The 19,130-nt window shown below is 38.4% G+C and overlaps 1 protein-coding gene across 1 annotated transcript in view; it reads left to right on the forward strand.

Annotated features, from left to right (window-relative positions):
* The window catches only part of ABCC9 (ATP binding cassette subfamily C member 9), a 153,974-nt gene that overhangs the window by 98,911 nt on the left and 35,933 nt on the right, over positions 1 to 19,130 (forward strand). Inside the window, exons 27-31 of the mRNA XM_027129448.1 lie at positions 736 to 965; positions 1,797 to 1,945; positions 2,160 to 2,229; positions 4,586 to 4,743; positions 8,715 to 8,807. Of these exons, the coding sequence (XP_026985249.1) occupies positions 736 to 965; positions 1,797 to 1,945; positions 2,160 to 2,229; positions 4,586 to 4,743; positions 8,715 to 8,807 (700 nt within the window). The remainder of the gene's footprint in view (positions 1 to 735; positions 966 to 1,796; positions 1,946 to 2,159; positions 2,230 to 4,585; positions 4,744 to 8,714; positions 8,808 to 19,130) is intronic.

The following is a 19,130-nucleotide window of genomic DNA, read 5'->3' on the forward strand; positions in this document are numbered from 1 at the left end:
TCTAGTCTATCTTTCTAGTTAGTTTGATATGTAATAAATCAGCAAATTAACTCATCCAGACATAGATTTTATGTTTATCTTTTCATTCACTCATTCTTTCCTTTATTTATTCATTTTCACGTATTTTTTAACTTTTTTTATTGAGGTGACATTGGTTTATAACGTTATGTAAGTTTCATGTGTACAACATTATATTTCTACTTCTGTAGACCCTATAGCATGCTCACCACCAAAACAGTTGATCCCCTTTACCCATTCCATCCCCCTCCCCTGCCCCTTTCTCTTCTGGTGACCACTACTCTGTTCTCTGTATCCATGTGTGTTTTTGTGTGGTTTGAGTTGTTCATTTATTTTGGGTTTTTTGGTTCTTTTTAACATTACACATATGAGTGAAATTGTACAGTATTTGTCTTTATCTGTCTGACTTGTTTCACTTAGCATAATACCCTCGTCAAGATCCATCCATGTTGTCACATACGGCAACATTTCATCTTTTTCATGGCTGAGAATTACTGCATTGTATATATACACCACATCTTCTTTATCCATTCATCTGTTGATGGGCACTCATCTATTTTTTAAATGAAGTTTTTCCCTGCTAAAAGCATTTTAAATTTCTAAGACTAATATTTGTATTTCTATGAATTTGATGGAGGTTTGTGTGTAGAGGGTGGGTAATACAAATTCTATCTTCCCATTGCCTGTCAGAAGATTTAAAAAGTGTTTTGTATGCAGAGGAAGAGGAGGAGGAAGATGAGGATGATAACATGTCCACGGTAATGAGGCTGAGGACTAAAATGCCATGGAAGACCTGTTGGCGGTACCTCACCTCTGGAGGATTCTTCTTGCTCTTCCTGATGATTTTCTCTAAGCTTTTGAAGCATTCCGTCATTGTAGCTATAGACTACTGGCTGGCCACATGGACCTCAGAGTACAGTATAAACAATACTGGAAAAGCTGATCAGGTACAGTGAAATGTTGAGATGAACAGTGAGACCCTTTTATCTAGTTAGATACGAATACTCTATACGTCACAGGAATTTTGTGGTGTTTTTTTGTTTTGTTTTTAACTTATTTTATTGAAGTATAGTTGATTTACAATGTGTTCATTTCTGCTGTACAGCAAAGTGATTCCGTTGTATATATATATGTATATTCTTTTTCATTTTTTTCTCCATTATGATTTATCACAGGATAATAAATATAGTTCCCTGTGCTATACAGTAGGACCTTGTTGTTTATCTATTCTCTGTATAATAGTTTGAATCTGCTAATCCCCAAATCCCAATCCATACCTACCCCACCCTCCTCCCCCTTGGCAACCACAGGTCTGTTGTCCATGTCTGTCACAGGACTTTTGTAATGATTCAATAAGTTAATTAGAGCAGGACCTGAAATATATCATAAGAAGCATTTAAAGATAATGCTTGGATTTGGATTCAAGGGAGTTATACACATGATATATGTGTTTATGTGTAATATACACACTGGGCTTCTGTTGTTGTTCTGATGGTATTTGATTTTAACCAGTGAATTAGCTGGTCATTCTGAGATTAGGGATAGCGAGAATGAGCTTTGTGATGTAAAACGTCAAGAATATTTCAAACCAGAAAACAGACTCTAAGGCTTCATCTGCCCTTAGGCAAACCTTAAAGGAAGGTGAAGGAGTCTCCAAGAACTACACTCCTTCCACTGTCTAAATTGATGCAAGATAATGAAGTTGATATTGCCAGACTTTGATGTTGGGTGTCAGTTGATAATTTCTTATGTGCTTTCTTGTGTTGGCTGCTTTTTAGACCTACTATGTGGCTGGATTTAGCATACTTTGTGGAGCAGGTATTTTCCTCTGCCTTGTTACATCTCTCACTGTGGAATGGATGGGTGTCACAGCTGCCAAAAATCTTCACCACAATCTCCTCAATAAGATCATTCTTGGACCAATAAGGTAAAAAAAGTAGTTATTTACTTTACTCCCACACAGAAAATCATAAAAACATGCATTTTTAAATTGAAGTGAAATGTGAAATTTTAAAGAATTTATTCAGTCTTTCAAAAGATCAATAGGGATCTTCTCACGTTTATGACCCCAAAATGACTGTTAGCAGTGTTTAGGTTCCAGATAATTTAGTATTATACATTCCAATCTGTTCATTCCCTAGATTCTTTGATACCACACCACTGGGACTGATTCTCAATCGCTTTTCAGCTGATACAAATATCATTGATCAGGTGAGTGCCCGAGTTACTTCCAAGTTCAAAAATAAATTTCTCAGTGTAAGCTAAATAGCATTTTAAGATAAATCATGATTCCTGTTAACAATAGAGGATTTCTAAAACTTAAATGAAAGCATTCATATCAATATTACATATATGCATAAACGATTTCTGGAATAAAATCTTAAAGAAAAACCTTAATTCAAAAAAATTTATGCATGTGGAAGAGGACGCTTAGAGAATCAGCATGAAATAAAGAGAAATAGCAAAGAATGAACATTAAAATTTTTTATGTAAAAAGAAGTGATTTTGATCAATGTTGTATCACCATTCGCAGTGGAGGTGTTGTAAAGTTCTTAAAGCTTAGTATTAACACAGAGTGTCTCCCAGAAGTAAAGAATGGAATACCAAGCTGTCTTAGATGTCCTTTACTTTTGTTAGATTGGCTCTTGAATGAGAGAAACTTTAGATGGTGTGATATCTTAAGGAATATTTCAAGGATGCCCAGTTTAGTCTTAGGTCCTTAGGCTCTAGAAGTTTGTCCTGAAGTTAAAGACCTCAAACTCCAAAATTGGATCACCTCGTGAACTGACTCCTTAGGGTGACTGAGCAAAGACTTGGCAAATCCAGCCCTTTCCTTTTCTGATTTTCTAGAGTGGCCTTAAGAACACCTAAATTACCATCAATTTAGTAAAAGAATGGTGCATGCAGCTGACTAAAATGTATGCTGAAAAATTTTGATGTTTTCACAATATTGGTGTCAGGTCATGCTACACCTAAAACACTTCCTAAGAAATACATATTGGAAAAGAAGAGACAGAACACTCCTTATTTGGAAGATGATGCTCTTGCTACCTAGAGAGTCCAAAACACTCAGTACAATAAAGAACCAACTAGAAAGTTAAGCAGAATATCTACATAAGACATACGATATAAAACTCAGTAACTTTCTCTACACCAATTAAAAATTACGTGAAAAATAAATTTCACTTATAATAACAACAAAAACTATGAAAATAAAAATAAACATAATATGAAGAAAAGTGATCCAACAATCTGAAAATCATAAAAATCATATATATATATAAAATTTCCCTATCAGATACCTAAAAAATACTATAAAATTAAAACACTCTGATGATCACAGAAAACAAGCAGATCAAAAGAACAAAGTGGAAAACTCAAAGACACCAGTATATCTTGAATCAGTAAGAAAAGGAATGTTTTTTCAGTAAAGGGTGTTGGGACAATTAACTACCTATAAAATACAAAGCAAATTCACATGTAATAAAGAGGGCCATCTAAAAACAAAACTATAAAATAAAATGTAGGAGAGTAGTTTTAGAATTTTGGGTGGGAAAGGTCTTTATAAGTAAGACACAAAACTCAGAAACAATAAGAGAAAAGGCCAACAGAAATGACTCTAAAATTTTAAACTTCTATTGAGCCAAAAGCATCAGAGACGTATTTAAAATGTAATAGATTCATTGGGAGAAAAACTGGCAACCTATGTAAAGAAAGAGGATAAACATCGATGATACATAAAGGGCATCTAAAAATCAATAAGGAAGATAAACAAGCCAATGAAAAATGTGCAAAGAATATGAGCAAGCAATTAAATTAAATTAATAGAGGAATAGCTAAATACGTTTTTTAATGCTATGCAGCTGTTAAAAAGAAATAGATTTGTATATAGTGGCATGGGAAGGTTTACAATCCATCTTGTTCAGTGCAAATGGACAAATAAGGTTTAGAGTATAGTGCTATTTGTATAAAATCCCACAAGATAAATAGGAAGATAGGTAAATAACTGACCAAAGATAAGTAGATAGGTTGATGGATAAACAATGGGAAGTGAGTGAAGTTGAAGGAGTGATGAATTGCTTATAATGAAAATGTTTGTATACTACTTTTGAAACTAATTATATAACTATGTTAATATAAAATTCATGATTTGAGGGCTTCCCTGGTGGCACAGTGGTTAGGAATCCACCTGCCAATGCAGGGGACACGGGTTTGAACCCTGGTCCGGGAGGATCCCACATGCTGCAGAGCAACTAGGCCCGTGTGCCAAACTTCTGAGCCTGCGCCCTAGAGCCCGTGAGCCACAGCTACTGAGCCCGCGTGCCTGGAGCCCGTGCTCCGCAGCAAGAGAAGCCACTGCAAGCCCGCGCACCGCAACAAAGAGTGGCCCCCGCTCGCCGCAACAAGAGAGGGCCTGAGTGCGGCAGCGAAGACCCAATGCAGCCAAAAATAAATAAATAAAATAAATAAATTTATAAAAAATAAAAATAAATTAGTGATTTGTTGCCTTATAACCAATGTTTTATTTGAGCTAAAACATTTTCCTTTCAAACCACCTTTTTAACAGCATATCCCTCCAACTTTGGAATCTCTAACTCGCTCAACACTACTCTGCGTGTCTGCCATTGGCATGATTTCTTATGCTACCCCTGTGTTCCTGGTTGCACTTGTGCCTCTTGGGGTCGCCTTTTATTTTATCCAGAAATACTTCCGAGTGGCCTCTAAGTAAGTAAAATAATGTACTATTCATCTTCAAAAGCCCATGTATTTGATTGTGATCCAGATTGGCTGTAACATTTTTCAAGATAAGGTATGGAATTTGGAAATGAAATCTAATTTAACTAGATGAAACCTATCCTGATACTATGTTTCATTTGAAGAGATATTTTGTTTCTGTAATTGGTTATCTAAGCCTTACATAGTTCTGGATTTATATTAACAAGTGGATTGAGCCCAATTTTTCATTTCATGGTACTTTTTCTGAACATGGCATTGACAGAAAACTTATGAAATCAAATATAGTCCCAAAGGATAAGTGATTTAATATTGTTATATTCCACAAGTGGGGAGGAAAAAAAGTAAAATTATTTTCAAATGAGTAAAATGCACTCCATAAAAGATTAGTAGAAGTAAAAAGAGGTTAAAGAGATAAATCAGAGTGATAACTATAAAAGTGGAGAATCTTGAATGTCTGGTAGGAGTGCTGTAACTTTAAGAGGTTGGAAATTTTTAGATTGGATCATTTAACACGCCCTTGAATATCCAGCCAAATAAATAAAAGATAGCCATGGATTGTAAATTCTTCTGTTAATATAAGATTTGTCATTTCCTGAGATGTTGAAAAATTAAGTGAAATATAGTACCAGTTGTTTTGAAATTTCCAATTTAACTTTGAAGTCCATGCTTTAAATAATACAGTAAATTTTATATTATCGCAGTAATCGCTTTATTTCAGCAAACACTTATCAAGCATTGTGTGTTGTAAATAACTGTGTAAGCCATGTGGCAGAGCAAGAGATCAACATGGCAAGGAACGATTCTCAAGAAACTTACAGTCTCTTGGGAAGATAAAAAATAAATACGGTAACCCTTATATGTGGATCAAGTGCTGGAATAGGAAGGCAGGTATTGAGTTTATTCAGTAAAATGAAAAGATTTAATAGGACTTGAGTGCAGGGAAAATGAAAAAAATCAGGTAACAAGAAAAGGCAAGATTATTGTTGGGAACCTCTGGATATATCTGCAACATTTCTTAATTTAAAAATATATATATAGTTGTTTCTCCCTCAGGGCTGTGAATTAGGATCCTTCAAATGTTATGTTAAATCAAATGCTATGTTAAATCTAGGGATGCGTTTTCATCCCTAGCCTCTTCCCTTTGCTTGTAGCAAGTTCAGACCAAAAGGAAGAGGCTAGCCATCAAATTCACTCTTTCATTTCTTCTGGTATTATTGTTTCGTTTTGTTTTCTGGTATTATTGTTTATGCTGCTTGCTGGAGGGGCAGAAAAGTTCAGATACGTCATTTCTGCTGGCTGTTTCCAAATCTCACTGTGCCTTCTCACCACTGATATTCAACCGTCATGGTTTACTTCAGTCTCATACTCATTTGGGCCTGTTTTCACTCCTGGGCAATACAAATTGAGTGCAAAAGCCAGGCAAATATTCTTAGTTCATTACAAATTTGAATTGTGAATTCTGTCCATTATAAGTAAGAATAATCTGTTAACATTGATAGTTAAAATATGCAGAGGATGAATTATTTTTAAAGGATGAACATTGATAATGGATTATAAGCCATTCTTCTTTGAAATTCTATGAAAGTTCGCAAATAGGACCACGTGATACTAAATCTCACAGACAAAAAGTCTCTTCTAGATGTTGAGGTTCTGCAGGACTCACCCATTCTGGAAAGCTCAGGCAGTTTAACAATTTTTTTTTTTTTTTTTTTTTTTTTTTTTTTGCGGTACGCGGGCCTCTGACTATTGTGGCCTCTCCCATTGCGGAGCACAGGCTCCGGACGCGCAGGCCCAGCGGCCATGGCTCACAGACCCAGCCGCTCCGCGGCATGTGGGATCTTCCCGGACTGGGGCACAAACCCGTGTCCCCTGCCTCGGCAGGCCAGGCGGACTCTCAACCACTGCGCCACCAGGGAAGCCCTAACAGACCATTTTGTAAACACCAAAGGGAATGAAGATGGGGCACTAGCTACAGGACATGCCATGAAATTTTGAATATCTAAAATCAAAGACCTCACGTGTGGTTAGCTCTGTAAGTAAACATTTCCTGCTTACAAGAATACATGATCAAGCTGTACCCCCACCTTTTTGGTTCCATAAAATACAGTCCTATAAGCAGAGTTTCCTCCTTCCTCATTTTTTCCCTTTTATGACAAACCTCAATGTACTGACCACCTGTTACTGGTGTCAAATTTACAAATAGTCACTTTTTAAAAATAGCAGACTCTTTACATTCCTTCATATTCATCCTCCTCCCCCCCCCCCTTCCCCCCCCTCATTGCAGTTTCTGAAGTGAGTAAATCCATTTTAGAAACTTAAAAAAAAAAGACTTTGCGTTTGGTTGTGGGATGACCCAGGCAACCCAGAATGGCCTAAGATTATGTAACTAACAGTTGAAGATTACGTTAACAGTGTACTCAGTTCCCTTGACTCTGGAAGGTGAATGTTAGCACTGCTACTCTCATTCCCTCGACCCCAAAGACCCCGAGAAAGACAGAAAAAAGGCTGAAAAGAAAAAAACAGGCATGTTTTGAAATGTGTGCTATAAATCTTAGCCTATTTTCTAGAAACGCTAGCTTATGTGATTTAAAAAGTTATCATGAGTGTGCATCTTTATGGAAAGGGTCCTACTCAGGCATTTGTCCACCAGACATTCATTGAGTGCTTTATATACCTGTAAATATATATTTACACTCAGAGGACCAGTGAATACAAGTTCCATTTAGGCAGGGATTCAGTTTCATTGTGGCAGAAGCCAAACTCGTTACCTGTTTCTTCAAATATCTTTATTCTCTGTCCCCCATCCTGGTAAATAGTACTGTCATTTTCCAAGGCTGCTGAGTAATTACCAAGTCATATTTGACTCTCCTCTCTTTTTTCATTTTAGTTTATTTTTTAATTGAAGGATAGTTAATTTACAATGTTGTATTAGTTTCAGGTGTACAGCAAAGTGATTCAGTTATACACACACGCATATATTTATATTCTTTTTCAGATTACTTTCCATTATAGGTTATTACCAGATATTAAGTATAGTTCCCTGTGCTATACAGTAGGTTCTTGTTGTTTACCTACTTTATATATGGTAGTGTGTATATGTTAATCCCAGACTCCTAATTTATCTCTCCCCCCATCCCCTTTGGAAACCGTAGGTTTGTTTTCTATATCTGTGTGGCTCTCCTCTCTTATTCACTCTGCTACGAGTTGACTGTAGCAGTTGAGAAAGCTACTTCTAGTAGGCGATCTCACAATCTCCCCTTATTTTAAATTTCACCCACATCACAATAATTAAGAACTTTAAAAAAAATTTCTTACATAGACTATCTTTACTCACTGATTCTCTTCCATCCTTTACACGGTCTCCCAAGTTATGTTGCTTTAACCCAGCTCTGATCATTTTATTTCTAGTCCTCAGTGTTTTCTCCCAGACCATCCAGGATCTTCTATAGTCTAGCCCTGCCCATTATTTTTCCAGCCTTTTCCCACTACAACACAAAGGATTCTGGCACCAGCCAGATTGAACTTGCCAGTTATTTAGTCTTCTGTGCTTGCTCTTGTTTGTTCCCTCAGCTGGAATGCATTTCTTCTTGTCTGTTTGGTTGAAGCCCTCCGCATGCTTAAGATTTGGCCTAAATCTCCACCTGCTCAAAGAAAATATTTCCCATCTCCTACATATAAATTAATTGCTCATTCCTCTGTGTCCCCATAACAGTTTACTTTAGCTGTGATACAAAGCTGATATTTTTGTACAACACATAATATTCAGCCTGGACCTCTATTTATTATACGTACTTATCTTTCCCTTCCTCTTTAGATTGTAAGCTGTTGAAGTTCTTGTTAATTGAGTGCTAGAGGAAAATAGTTGCGATGACAAATAATAACCTTAATTTAGAATGAATGCAGTAGTCTATGAGTCTGAAGAAGTGTAAGGTTTATTTTTGCACTTGTCTCTGTCCTAGGGATCTCCAGGAACTTGATGATACTACCCAGCTCCCTCTGCTTTGCCACTTCTCAGAAACTGCTGAAGGACTCACCACTATTCGGGCATTTAGGTGAGTAAACATGTTTTCCTTTTGTTGATTAGGCAGTTACATCATCAACAAATATTTACCTACATATAACTGATCATTGCTCCCATTTTTGGATGCCCACTGTGTGCGTGGCCGTGTTTTAAACTAGTAGTAAGAAAAACGTGGCAGTAAATGATCACAGAGTTTAATCTTTTGAAATTTTAATAAGAATGAAGAAAGAATTAAGCATCATGTTGGAAGGATACTAGCTGTGGGATTTAGACCAGACTTTTAAATTCCCTAGCCTCATCTCTGAAATGGGGAAATCAGTTTCGCTTCTTAGGCTTGTTGGACTAATGATATAATGCATGTAAGGCATTAACCACAGTGGTTAGCAGAAAAACACCCAACATAGAAGTTAAAATAAATGTATTAATAATAATAATAAAAGAAATATTATTACACCAAAGTTATTTTAGGATTTAATCAGTTTTCTTGAACGTTGGTAAATAGAGTAATATCCCAAGCTTTTCATCAAGAGTGTCTGCTTAATACACAAAGAATTACCTGACCCTGTTTTCCCTGTTCAGGTAAAATCAGAAAAGAAGGTGGCATCATTGAATGTTTCATTTACTCTAGAAAATCAACATCTTAAAGTATTATATATTTCTGCAGTGCTAAATGCAAACATGTATTGATTTCTGTTTTTAAATTAATTGATTTTTTATACAGCAGGTCTTATTAGTTATCCATTTTATACATATTAGTGTATGTATGTCAACCCCAATCTCCCAGTTCATCCCACCACCACCCCCTGCCCCGCTTTCCCCCCTTGGTGTCCATACATTTGTTCTCTACATCTATGTCTCTATTTCTGCCTTGCAAACCAGTTCATCTGTATCATTTTTCTAGATTCCACATATATGCGTTAATATATGATATTTGTTTTTCTCTTTCTGACTTACTTCACTCTGTATGACAGTCTCTAGATCCATCCACGTATCTACAAATGACCCAATTTCATTCTTTTTTATGTCTGAGTAGTATTCCATTGTATATATGTACCTCATCTCCTTTATCCATTCGTCTGTCGATGGTCATTTAGGTACTTCCGTGACCTGGCTATTGTAAATAGTGCTGCAGTGAACACTGTGGAACATGACTCTTTTTGAATTATGGTTTTCTCAGGGTATATGCCCAGGAGTGGGATTGCTGGGTCGTATGGTAGTTCTATTTTTAGTTTTTTAAGGAATCTCCATACTGTTCTCCATAGTGGCTGTATCAATTTACATTCCCACCAACAGTGCAAGAGGGTTCCCTTTTCTCCACACCCTCTCCAGCATTTGTTGTTTGTAGATTTCCTGATGATGCCCATTCTAACCGGTGTGAGGGAATACCTCACTGTAGTTTTGATTTGCATTTCTCTAATGATAAGTGATGTTGAGCATCTTTTCATGTGCCTCTTGGCCATCTGTATGTCTTCTTTAGAGAAATGTCTATATAGGTCTTCTGCCCATTTTTTGATTGGGTTGTTTGTTTTTTTAATGTTGAGCTACATGAGTTGTTTATATATTTGCAGATTAATCCTTTGTCCATTGATTCATCTGCAAATATTTTCTCCTATTCTGAGGGTTGTCTTTTCGTCTTGTTTATGGTTTCCTTTCCTGTGCAAAAGCTTTTAACTTCCATTAGGTCCCATTTGTTTATTTTTGTTTTTATTTCCATTACTCTAAGAGGTGGGTCAAAAAAGATACTGCTGTGATTTATGTCAGAGTGTTCTTCCTATGTTTTCCTCTAACGGCTTTATAGTGTCTGGTATTACATTTAGGTCCATAATCCATTTTGAGTTTATTTTTGTGTACAGTGTTAGGGAGAGTTCTAGTTTCATTCTTCTACATGTAGCTGTCCAGTTTTCTCAGCACCACTTATTGAAGAGACTGTCTTTTCTCCATTGTATATCCTTGCCTCCTTCGTCATAGATTAGTTGACCATAGGTGCATGGGTTTATCTCTGGGTTTTCTATCCTGTTCCATTGATCCATATTTCTGTTTTTGTGCCAGCACCATATTGTCTCGATTACTGTAGCTTTGTAGTATAGTCTGAAGTCAGGCAGTCTGATTCCTCCAGCTCCATTTTTTTCCCTCAAGATAGCTTTGGCTCTTCAGGGTCTTTTGTGTCTCCATACAAATTTTAAGATTTTTTGTTCTAGTTCTGTAAAAAATGCCATTGGTAATTTGATAGGGATTGCATTGAATCTGTAGATTGCTTTGGGTAGTATAGTCATTTTCATCAAGAACATGGTGTATCTCTCCATCTGTTTGTGTCATCTTTGATTTCTTTCATCAGTGTCTTATAGTTTTCTGAGTACAGGTCTTTTACCTCCTTGGGTAGGTTTATTCCTAGGTATTTTATTCTTTTTGTTGCAATGGCAAATGGGAATGCTTCCTTAATTTCTCTTTCTGATGTTTCATTGTTGGTGTATAAGAATGAAAGAGATTTCTGTGCATTAATATTGTATCCTGCAACTTTACCAATTTCATTGATTAGCTCTAGTAGTTTTATGGTAGCATCTTTAGGATTCTGTATGTATAGTATCATGTCATCTGCAAACAATGACAATTTTACTTCTTCTTTTCCAGTTTGGATTCCTTTTATTTCTTTTTCTTCTCTGATTGCCATGGCTAGGACTTCCAAAACTATGTTGAATAATAGTGGCAAGAGTGGACATCTTTGTCTAGTTCCTGATCTTAGAGGAAATGCTTTCAGTTTTTCACCATTGAGGATGATGTTTGCTGTGCGTTTGTGGTATATGGCCTTTATTATGTTGAGATAGGTTCCCTCTATGCACACTTTCTGGAGAGTTTTTGTCATAAATGGGTGTTGAATTTTGTCAAAAGCTTTTTCTGCATCTATTGAGATGATCATATAGTTTTTCTTCTTCGGTTGTTAATATGGTGTATCACATTGACTGATTTGCGTATATTGAAGAAGACTTGCACCCCTGGGATAGATCACACTTGATCATGGTGTATGATCCTTTTAATGTGTTGTTGGATTCTGTTTGCTAGTATTTTGTTGAGGGTTTTTGCATCTATATTCATCAGTGATATTGGTCTATAATTTTGTTTTTTTGTAGTATCTTTGTCTGGTTTTGGTATCTGGGTGATGGTGGCCTCATAGAAAGAGTTTGGGAGTGTTCCTTCCTCTGCACTTTTTTGGAAGAGCTTGAGAAGGATGGATGTTAGCTCTTTTCTAAATGTTTGATAGAATTCACCTATGAAGCCATCTGGTCCTGGACTTGTTTGTTGGAAGATTTTTTTTTTTTTTTTAACATCTTTATTGGAGTATAATTGCTTTACAATGGTATGTTAGTTTCAGCTTCACAACAAAATGAATCAGTTATATATATACATATATTCCCATATCTCTTCCCGCTTGCGTCTCCCTCCCTCCCACCCTCCCTATCCCACCCCTCCAGGCGGTCACAAAGCACCGAGCTGATCTCCCTGTGCTATGCGGCTGCTTCCCACTAGCTATCTACCTTACGTTTGGTAGTGTATATATGTCCATGCCTCTTTATCGCTTTGTCACCGTTTACCCTTCCCCCTCCCCATAGCCTCAAGACCATTCTCTAGTAAATCTGTGTCTTTATTCCTGTTTCACCTCTAGGTTTTTCATGTCATTTTTTTTTTTTTAATTCCATATATATGTGTTAGCATACGGTATTTGTCTCTCTCTTTCTGACTTACTTCACTCTGTATGACAGACTCTAGGTCTATCCACCTCATTACAAATAGCTCAATTTCGTCTCTTTTTATGGCTGAGTAATATTCCATTGTATATACGTGCCATGTCTTCTTTATCCATTCATCCGATGATGGACACTTAGGTTGTTTCCATCTCTGGGCTATTGTAAATAGAGCTGCAATGAACATTTTGGTACATGACTCTTTTTGAATTATGGTTTTCTCAGGGTATATGCCCAGTAGTGGGATTGCTGGGTCATATGGTAGTTCTATTTGTAGCTTTTTAAGGAACCTCCATACTGTTCTCCACAGTGGCTGTATCAATTTGCATTCCCACCAACAGTGTAAGAGGGTCCCCTTTTCTCCACACCCTCTCCAGCATTTATTGTTTCTAGATTTTTTGATGATGGCCATTCTGACTGGTGTGAGGTGATACCTCATTGTAGTTTTGATTTGCATTTCTCTAATGATTAATGATGTTGAGCATCCTTTCATGTGTTTGTTGGCACTCTGTATATCTTCTTTGGAGAAATGTCTATTTAGGTCTTCTGCCCATTTTTGGATTGGGTTGTTTGTTTTTTTGTTATTAAGCTGCATGAGCTGCTTATAAATTTTGGAGATTAATCCTTTGTCAGTTGCTTCATTTGCAAATATTTTCTCCCATTCTGAGGGTTGTCTTTTGGTCTTCTTTATGGTTTCCTTTGCTGCGCAAAAGCTTTTAAGTTTCATTAGGTCCCATTTGTTTACTTTTGTTTTTATTTCCATTTCTCTAGGAGGTGGGTCAAAAAGGACCTTGCTGTGATTTATGTCATAGAGTGTGCTGCCTATGCTTTCCTCTAAGAGTTTGATAGTTTCTGGCCTTACATTTAGGTCTTTAATCCATTTTGAGCTTATTTTTGTGTATGGTGTTAGGGAGTGATCTAATCTCATACTTTTACATGTAGCTGTCCAGTTTTCCCAGCACCACTTATTGAATAGGCTGTCCTTTCTCCACGGTACATTTCTGCCTCCTTTGTCAAAGATAAGGTGACCATATGTGCGTGGGTTTATCTCTGGGCTTTCTATCCTGTTCCATTGATCTATCTTTCTGTTTTTGTGCCAGTACCATACCGTCTTGATAACTGTAGCTTTGTAGTATAGTCTGAAGTCAGGGAGCCTGATTCCTCCAGTTCCTTCTTTCGTTCTCAAGATTGCTTTGGCTATTCGGGGTCTTCTGTGTTTCCATACAAATTGCAAAATTTTTTGTTCTAGTTCTGTGAAAAATGCCAGTGGTAGTTTGATAGGGATTGCATTGAATCTATAGATTGCTTTGGGTAGTAGAGTCATTTTCACAATGTTGATTCTTCCAATCCAAGAACATGGTATATCTCTCCATCTATTTGTATCATCTTTAATTTCTTTCATCAGTGTCTTATAATTTTCTGCATACAGATCTTTTGTCTCCTTAGGTAGGTTTATTCCTAGATATTTTATTCTTTTTGGGAGTGTTTTCTTGATTTCACTTTCAGATTTTTCATCATTAGTGTATAGGAATGCCAGAGATTTCTGTGCATTAATTTTGTATCCTGCCACTTTACCAAATTCATTGATTAGCTCTAGTAGTTTTCTGATAGCATCTTTAGGGTTCTCTATGTATAGGATCATGTCATCTGCAAACAGTGACAGCTTTACTTCTTCTTTTCCGATTTGGATTCCTTTTATTTCCTTTTCTTCTCTGATTGCTGTGGCTAAAACTTCCAAAACTATGTTGAATAAGAGTGGTGAGAGTGGGCAACCTTGTCTTGTTCCTGATCTTAGTGGAAATGCTTTCAGTTTTTCACTATTGAGGATGATGTTTGCTGTGGGCTTGTCATATATGGCCTTTATTATGTTGAGGAAAGTTCCCTCTATGCCTACTTTCTGCAGGGTTTTTATCATAAATGGGTGTTGAATTTTGTCAAAAGCTTTCTCTGCATCTATTGAGATGATCATATGGTTTTTCTCCTTCAGTTTGTTAATATGGTTTATCACATTGATAGATTTGTGTATATTGAAGAATCCTTGCATTCCTGGAATAAACCCCACTTGATCATGGTGTATGATCCTTTTAATGTGCTGTTGGATTCTGTTTGCTAGTATTTTGTTGAGGATTTTTGCATCTATGTTCATCAGTGATATTGGCCTGTAGTTTTCTTTCTTTGTGACATCCTTGTCTGGTTTTGGTATCAAGGTGATGGTGGCCTCGTAGAAGGAGTTTGGGAGTGTTCCTCCCTCTGCTATATTTTGGAAGAGTTTGAGAAGGATAGGTGTTAGCTCTTCTCTAAATGTTTGGTAGAATTCGCCTGTGAAGCCATCTGGTCCTGGGCTTTTCTTTGTTGGAAGATTTTTAATCACAGTTTCAATTTCAGTGCTTGTGATTGGTCTGTTCATATTTTCTATTTCTTCCTGATTCAGTCTTGGCAGGTTGTGCATTTCTAAGAATTTGTCCATTTCTTCCAGGTTGTCCATTTTATTGGCATAGAGTTGCTTGTAGTAATCTCTCATGATCTCTTTTATTTCTGCAGTGTCAGTTGTTACTTCTCCTTTTTCATTTCTAATTCTATTGATTTGAGTCTTCTCCCTTTTTTTCTTGATGAGTCTGGCTAGTGGTTTATCTATTTTGTTTATCTTCTCAAAGAACCAGCTTTTAGTTTTATTGATCTTTGCTATTGTTTCCTTCATTTCTTTTTCATTTATTTCTGATCTGATTTTTATGATTTCTTTCCTTCTGCTAGCTTTGGGGTTTTTTGGTTCTTCTTCCTCTAATTGCTTGAGGTGCAAGGTTAGGTTGTTTATTCGAGATGTTTCCTGCTTCTTAAGGTGGGCTTGTATTGCTATAAACTTCCCCCTTAGAACTGCTTTTGCTGCATCCCACAGGTTTTGGGTCGTTGTGTCTCCATTGTCATTTGTTTCTAGGTATTTTTTGATTTCCTCTTTGATTTCTTCAGTGATCACTTCATTATTAGGTAGTGTATTGTTTAGCCTCCATGTGTTTGTATTTTTTACAGATCTTTTCCTGTAATTGATATCTAGTCTCATGGCGTTGTGGTCAGAAAAGATACTTGATACAATTTCAATTTTCTTAAATTTACCAAGGCTTGATTTGTGACCCAAGATATGATCTATCCTGGAGAATGTTCCATGAGCACTTGAGAAAAATGTGTATTCTGTTGTTTTTGGATGGAATGTCCTATAAATATCAATTAACTCCATCTCGTTTAATGTATCATTTAAAGCTTGTGTTTCCTTATTTATTTTCATTTTGGATGATCTGTCCATTGGTGAAAGTGGGGTGTTAAAGTCCCCTACTATGAATGTGTTACTGTCGATTTCCCCTTTTATGGTTGTCAGTATTTGCCTTATGTATTGAGGTGCACCTATGTTGGGTGCATAAATATTTACAATTGTTATATCTTCCTCTTGGATCGATCCCTTGATCATTATGTAGTGTCTTTCTTTGTCTCTTCTAATAGTCTTTGTTTTAAAGTCTATTTTGTCTGATATGAGAATTGCTACTCCAGCTTTCTTTTGGTTTCCATTTGCATGAAATACCTTTTTCCATCCCCTTACTTTCAGTCTGTATGTGTCTCTAGGTCTGAAGTGGGTCTCTTGTAGACGGCAAATATATGGGTCTTGTTTTTGTATCCATTCAGCCAATCTGTGTCTTTTGGTGGGAGCATTTAGTCCATTTACATTTAAGGTAATTATCGATATGTGTGTTCCTATTCCCATTTTCTTAATTGTTTTGGGTTCGTCATTGTAGGTCCTTTCCTTCTTTGGTGTTTCTTGCCTAGAGAAGTTCCTTTAGCAGTTGTTGTAGAGCTGGTTTGGTGGTGCTGAACTCTCTCAGCTTTTGCTTGTCTGTAAAGGTTTTAATTTCTCCATCAAATCTGAATGAGATCCTTGCTGGGTAGAGTAATCTTGGTTGCAGGTTTTTCTCCTTCAACACTTTCAATATGTCCTGCCACTCCCTTCTGGCTTGCAGAGTTTCTGCTGAAAGATCAGCTGTTAACCTTATGGGGATTCCCTTGTGTGTTATTTGTTGTTTTTCCCTTGCTGCTTTTAATATGTTTTCTTTGTATTTAGTTTTTGACAGTTTGATTAATATGTGTCTTGGCGTATTTCTCCTTGGATTTATCCTGTATGGGACTCTCTGTGCTTCCTGGACTTGATTAACTATTTCCTTTCCCATATTAGGGAAGTTTTCAACTATAATCTCTTCAAATATTTTCTCAGTCCCTTTCTTTTTCTCTTCTTCTTCTGGAACCCCTATAATTCGAATGTTGGTGCGTTTAATGTTGTCCCAGAGGTCTCTGAGACTGTCCTCAGTTCTTTTCATTCTTTTTTCTTTATTCTGCTCTGCAGTAGTTATTTCCACTATTTTATCTTCCAGGTCACTTATCCGTTCTTCTGCCTCAGTTATTCTGCTATTGATCCCATGTAGAGTACTTTTAATTTCATTTATTGTGTTGTTCATCGTTGCTTGTTTCATCTTTAGTTCTTCTAGGTCCTTGTTAACTGATTCTTGCAATTTGTCCATTCTATTGTCCATTCTATCTCCAAGATTTCGGATCAACCTTACTATCATTATTCTGAATTCTTTTTCAGGTAGACTGCCTATTTCCTCTTCATTTGTTAGGTCTGGTGGGTTTTTATCTTGCTCCTTCATCTGCTGTGTGTTTTTCTGTCTTTTTATTTTGTTTATCTTACTGTGTTTGGGGTCTCCTTTTTTGCAGGCTGAAGGTTCGTAGTTCCTGTTGTTTTTTGTGTCTGTCCCCAGTGGCTAAGGTTGGTTCAGTGGGTTGTGTAGGCTTCCTAGTGGAGGGGACTAGTGCCTGTGTTCTGGTGGATGAGGCTGCATCTTGTCTTTCTGGTGGGCAGGTCCACGTCTGGTGGTGTGTTTTGGGGTGTCTGTGGACTTATTATGATTTTAGGCAGCCTCTCTGCTAATGGGCGGGGTTGTGTTGCTATCTTGCTAGTTGTTTGGCATAGGATGTCCAGCACTGTAGCTTGCTGGTCGTTGAGTGAAGCTGGGTGCTGGCGTTGAGATGGAGATCTCTCGGAGATTTTTGCTGTTTGATATTATGTGCAGCTGGGAGGCCTCTTGTGGACCAGTGTCCTGAAGTTGGCTCTCCCACCTCAGAGGCACAGCACTGACTCCTGGCTGCAGCACCAAGAGCCTTTCATCCACAGGGCTCCTTAATTTGGGATGATTCGTTGTCTACTCAGGTATTCCACAGATGCAGGGTATATCAAGTTGATTGTGGAGCTTTAATCCGCTGCTTCTGAGGCTGCTGGGAGAGATTTCCCTTTCTCTTCTTTGTTCTCACAGTTCCCAGGGGCTCAGCTTTGGATTTGGCCCCGCCTGTGCGTGTAGGTCGCCGGAGGGCGTCTGTTCTTTGCTCAGACAGGACGGGGTTAAAGGAGGGTCACGCTGATTGGGAGGCTCTGGCTCACCCAGGCCGGGGGGTAGGGAGGGTCACGGAGTGTGGGGCGGGCCTGCAGCGGCAGAGGCCGGCGTGACGTTGCAGCCTGAGGCGCGCCGTGCGTTCTCCCGGGGGAGCCGTCCCTGGATCCCGGGACCCTGGCAGTGGCGGGCTGCACAGGCTCCCCGGAAGGGCGTGTGGCTAGTGACCTGTGTTCGCACACAGGCCTCCTGGCGGCGGCAGCAGCGGCCTTAGCGTCCCATGTCCGTCTCTGGGCTCCGCACTCTTAGCCGCGGCTCGTGCCCGTCCCTGGAGCTCTCTCCAGCAGCGTTCTCAATCCCCTCTCCTCGTGCACCAGGAAACAAAGAGGGACGTAAAAGTCTCCTGCCTCTTCGGCAGGTCCAGACCCCTCCCCGGACTCTCTCCCGGCTAGCCGCGGCGCACCAACGCCCTGCAGGCTGTGTTCACGTCGCCAACCTCAGTCCTCTCCCGGAGCTCCGACAAAAGCCGGAGCCTCAGCTCCCAGTCCCGCCCGCCCCGGCGGGCGAGCAGACAAGCCTCTCGGCTGGTGAGTGCCGGTCGGCCCGATCCTCTGCGCTGGAATCTGTCCGCTTTGCCCTCCGCACCCCTGTTGCTGTGCTCTCCTCCGCGGCTCCCAAGCTCCCCCACTCTGCCTCCCGAAGTCTCCACCCGCGAAGGGGCTTCCTAGTGTGTGGACACTTTTCCTCCTTCACAGCTCTCTCCCGCTGGTTCAGGACCCGTCCCTATCCTTTTGTCTCTGTTTAGTTTTTTCTTTTGCCCTAACCAGGTACGTGGGGGGTTCCTTGCCTTTTGGGAGGTCTGAGGTCTTCTGCCAGCGTTCAGTAGGTGCTCCGTAGGAGTTGTTCCACGCGTAGATGTATATTGTTGGAAGATTTTTAATCACAGTTTCAATTTCATTACTTGTGATCAGTCTGTTCATATTTTCTATTTCTTCCTGGTTCAGTCTTGGAAGGTTATACCTTTCTAAGAATTTGTCCTTTTCTTCCAGGTTGTTCATTTTATTGGCATAGATAGAGTTACTTGTAGTAGTTGCTTATGATGCTTGTATTTCTACAGTGTCCATTGTAACTTCTCCTTTTTCTTTTGTAATTTTTTTTTTTTTTTTTTTTTTTTTTTGGTTCGCAGGCCTCTCA

This window comes from Aethalodelphis obliquidens, unplaced genomic scaffold (assembly GCF_003676395.1).
Source record: "Aethalodelphis obliquidens isolate GAN/ISIS:26980383/991018 unplaced genomic scaffold, ASM367639v1 scaffold36, whole genome shotgun sequence".
Lineage (NCBI taxonomy): Eukaryota > Metazoa > Chordata > Mammalia > Artiodactyla > Delphinidae > Aethalodelphis > Aethalodelphis obliquidens.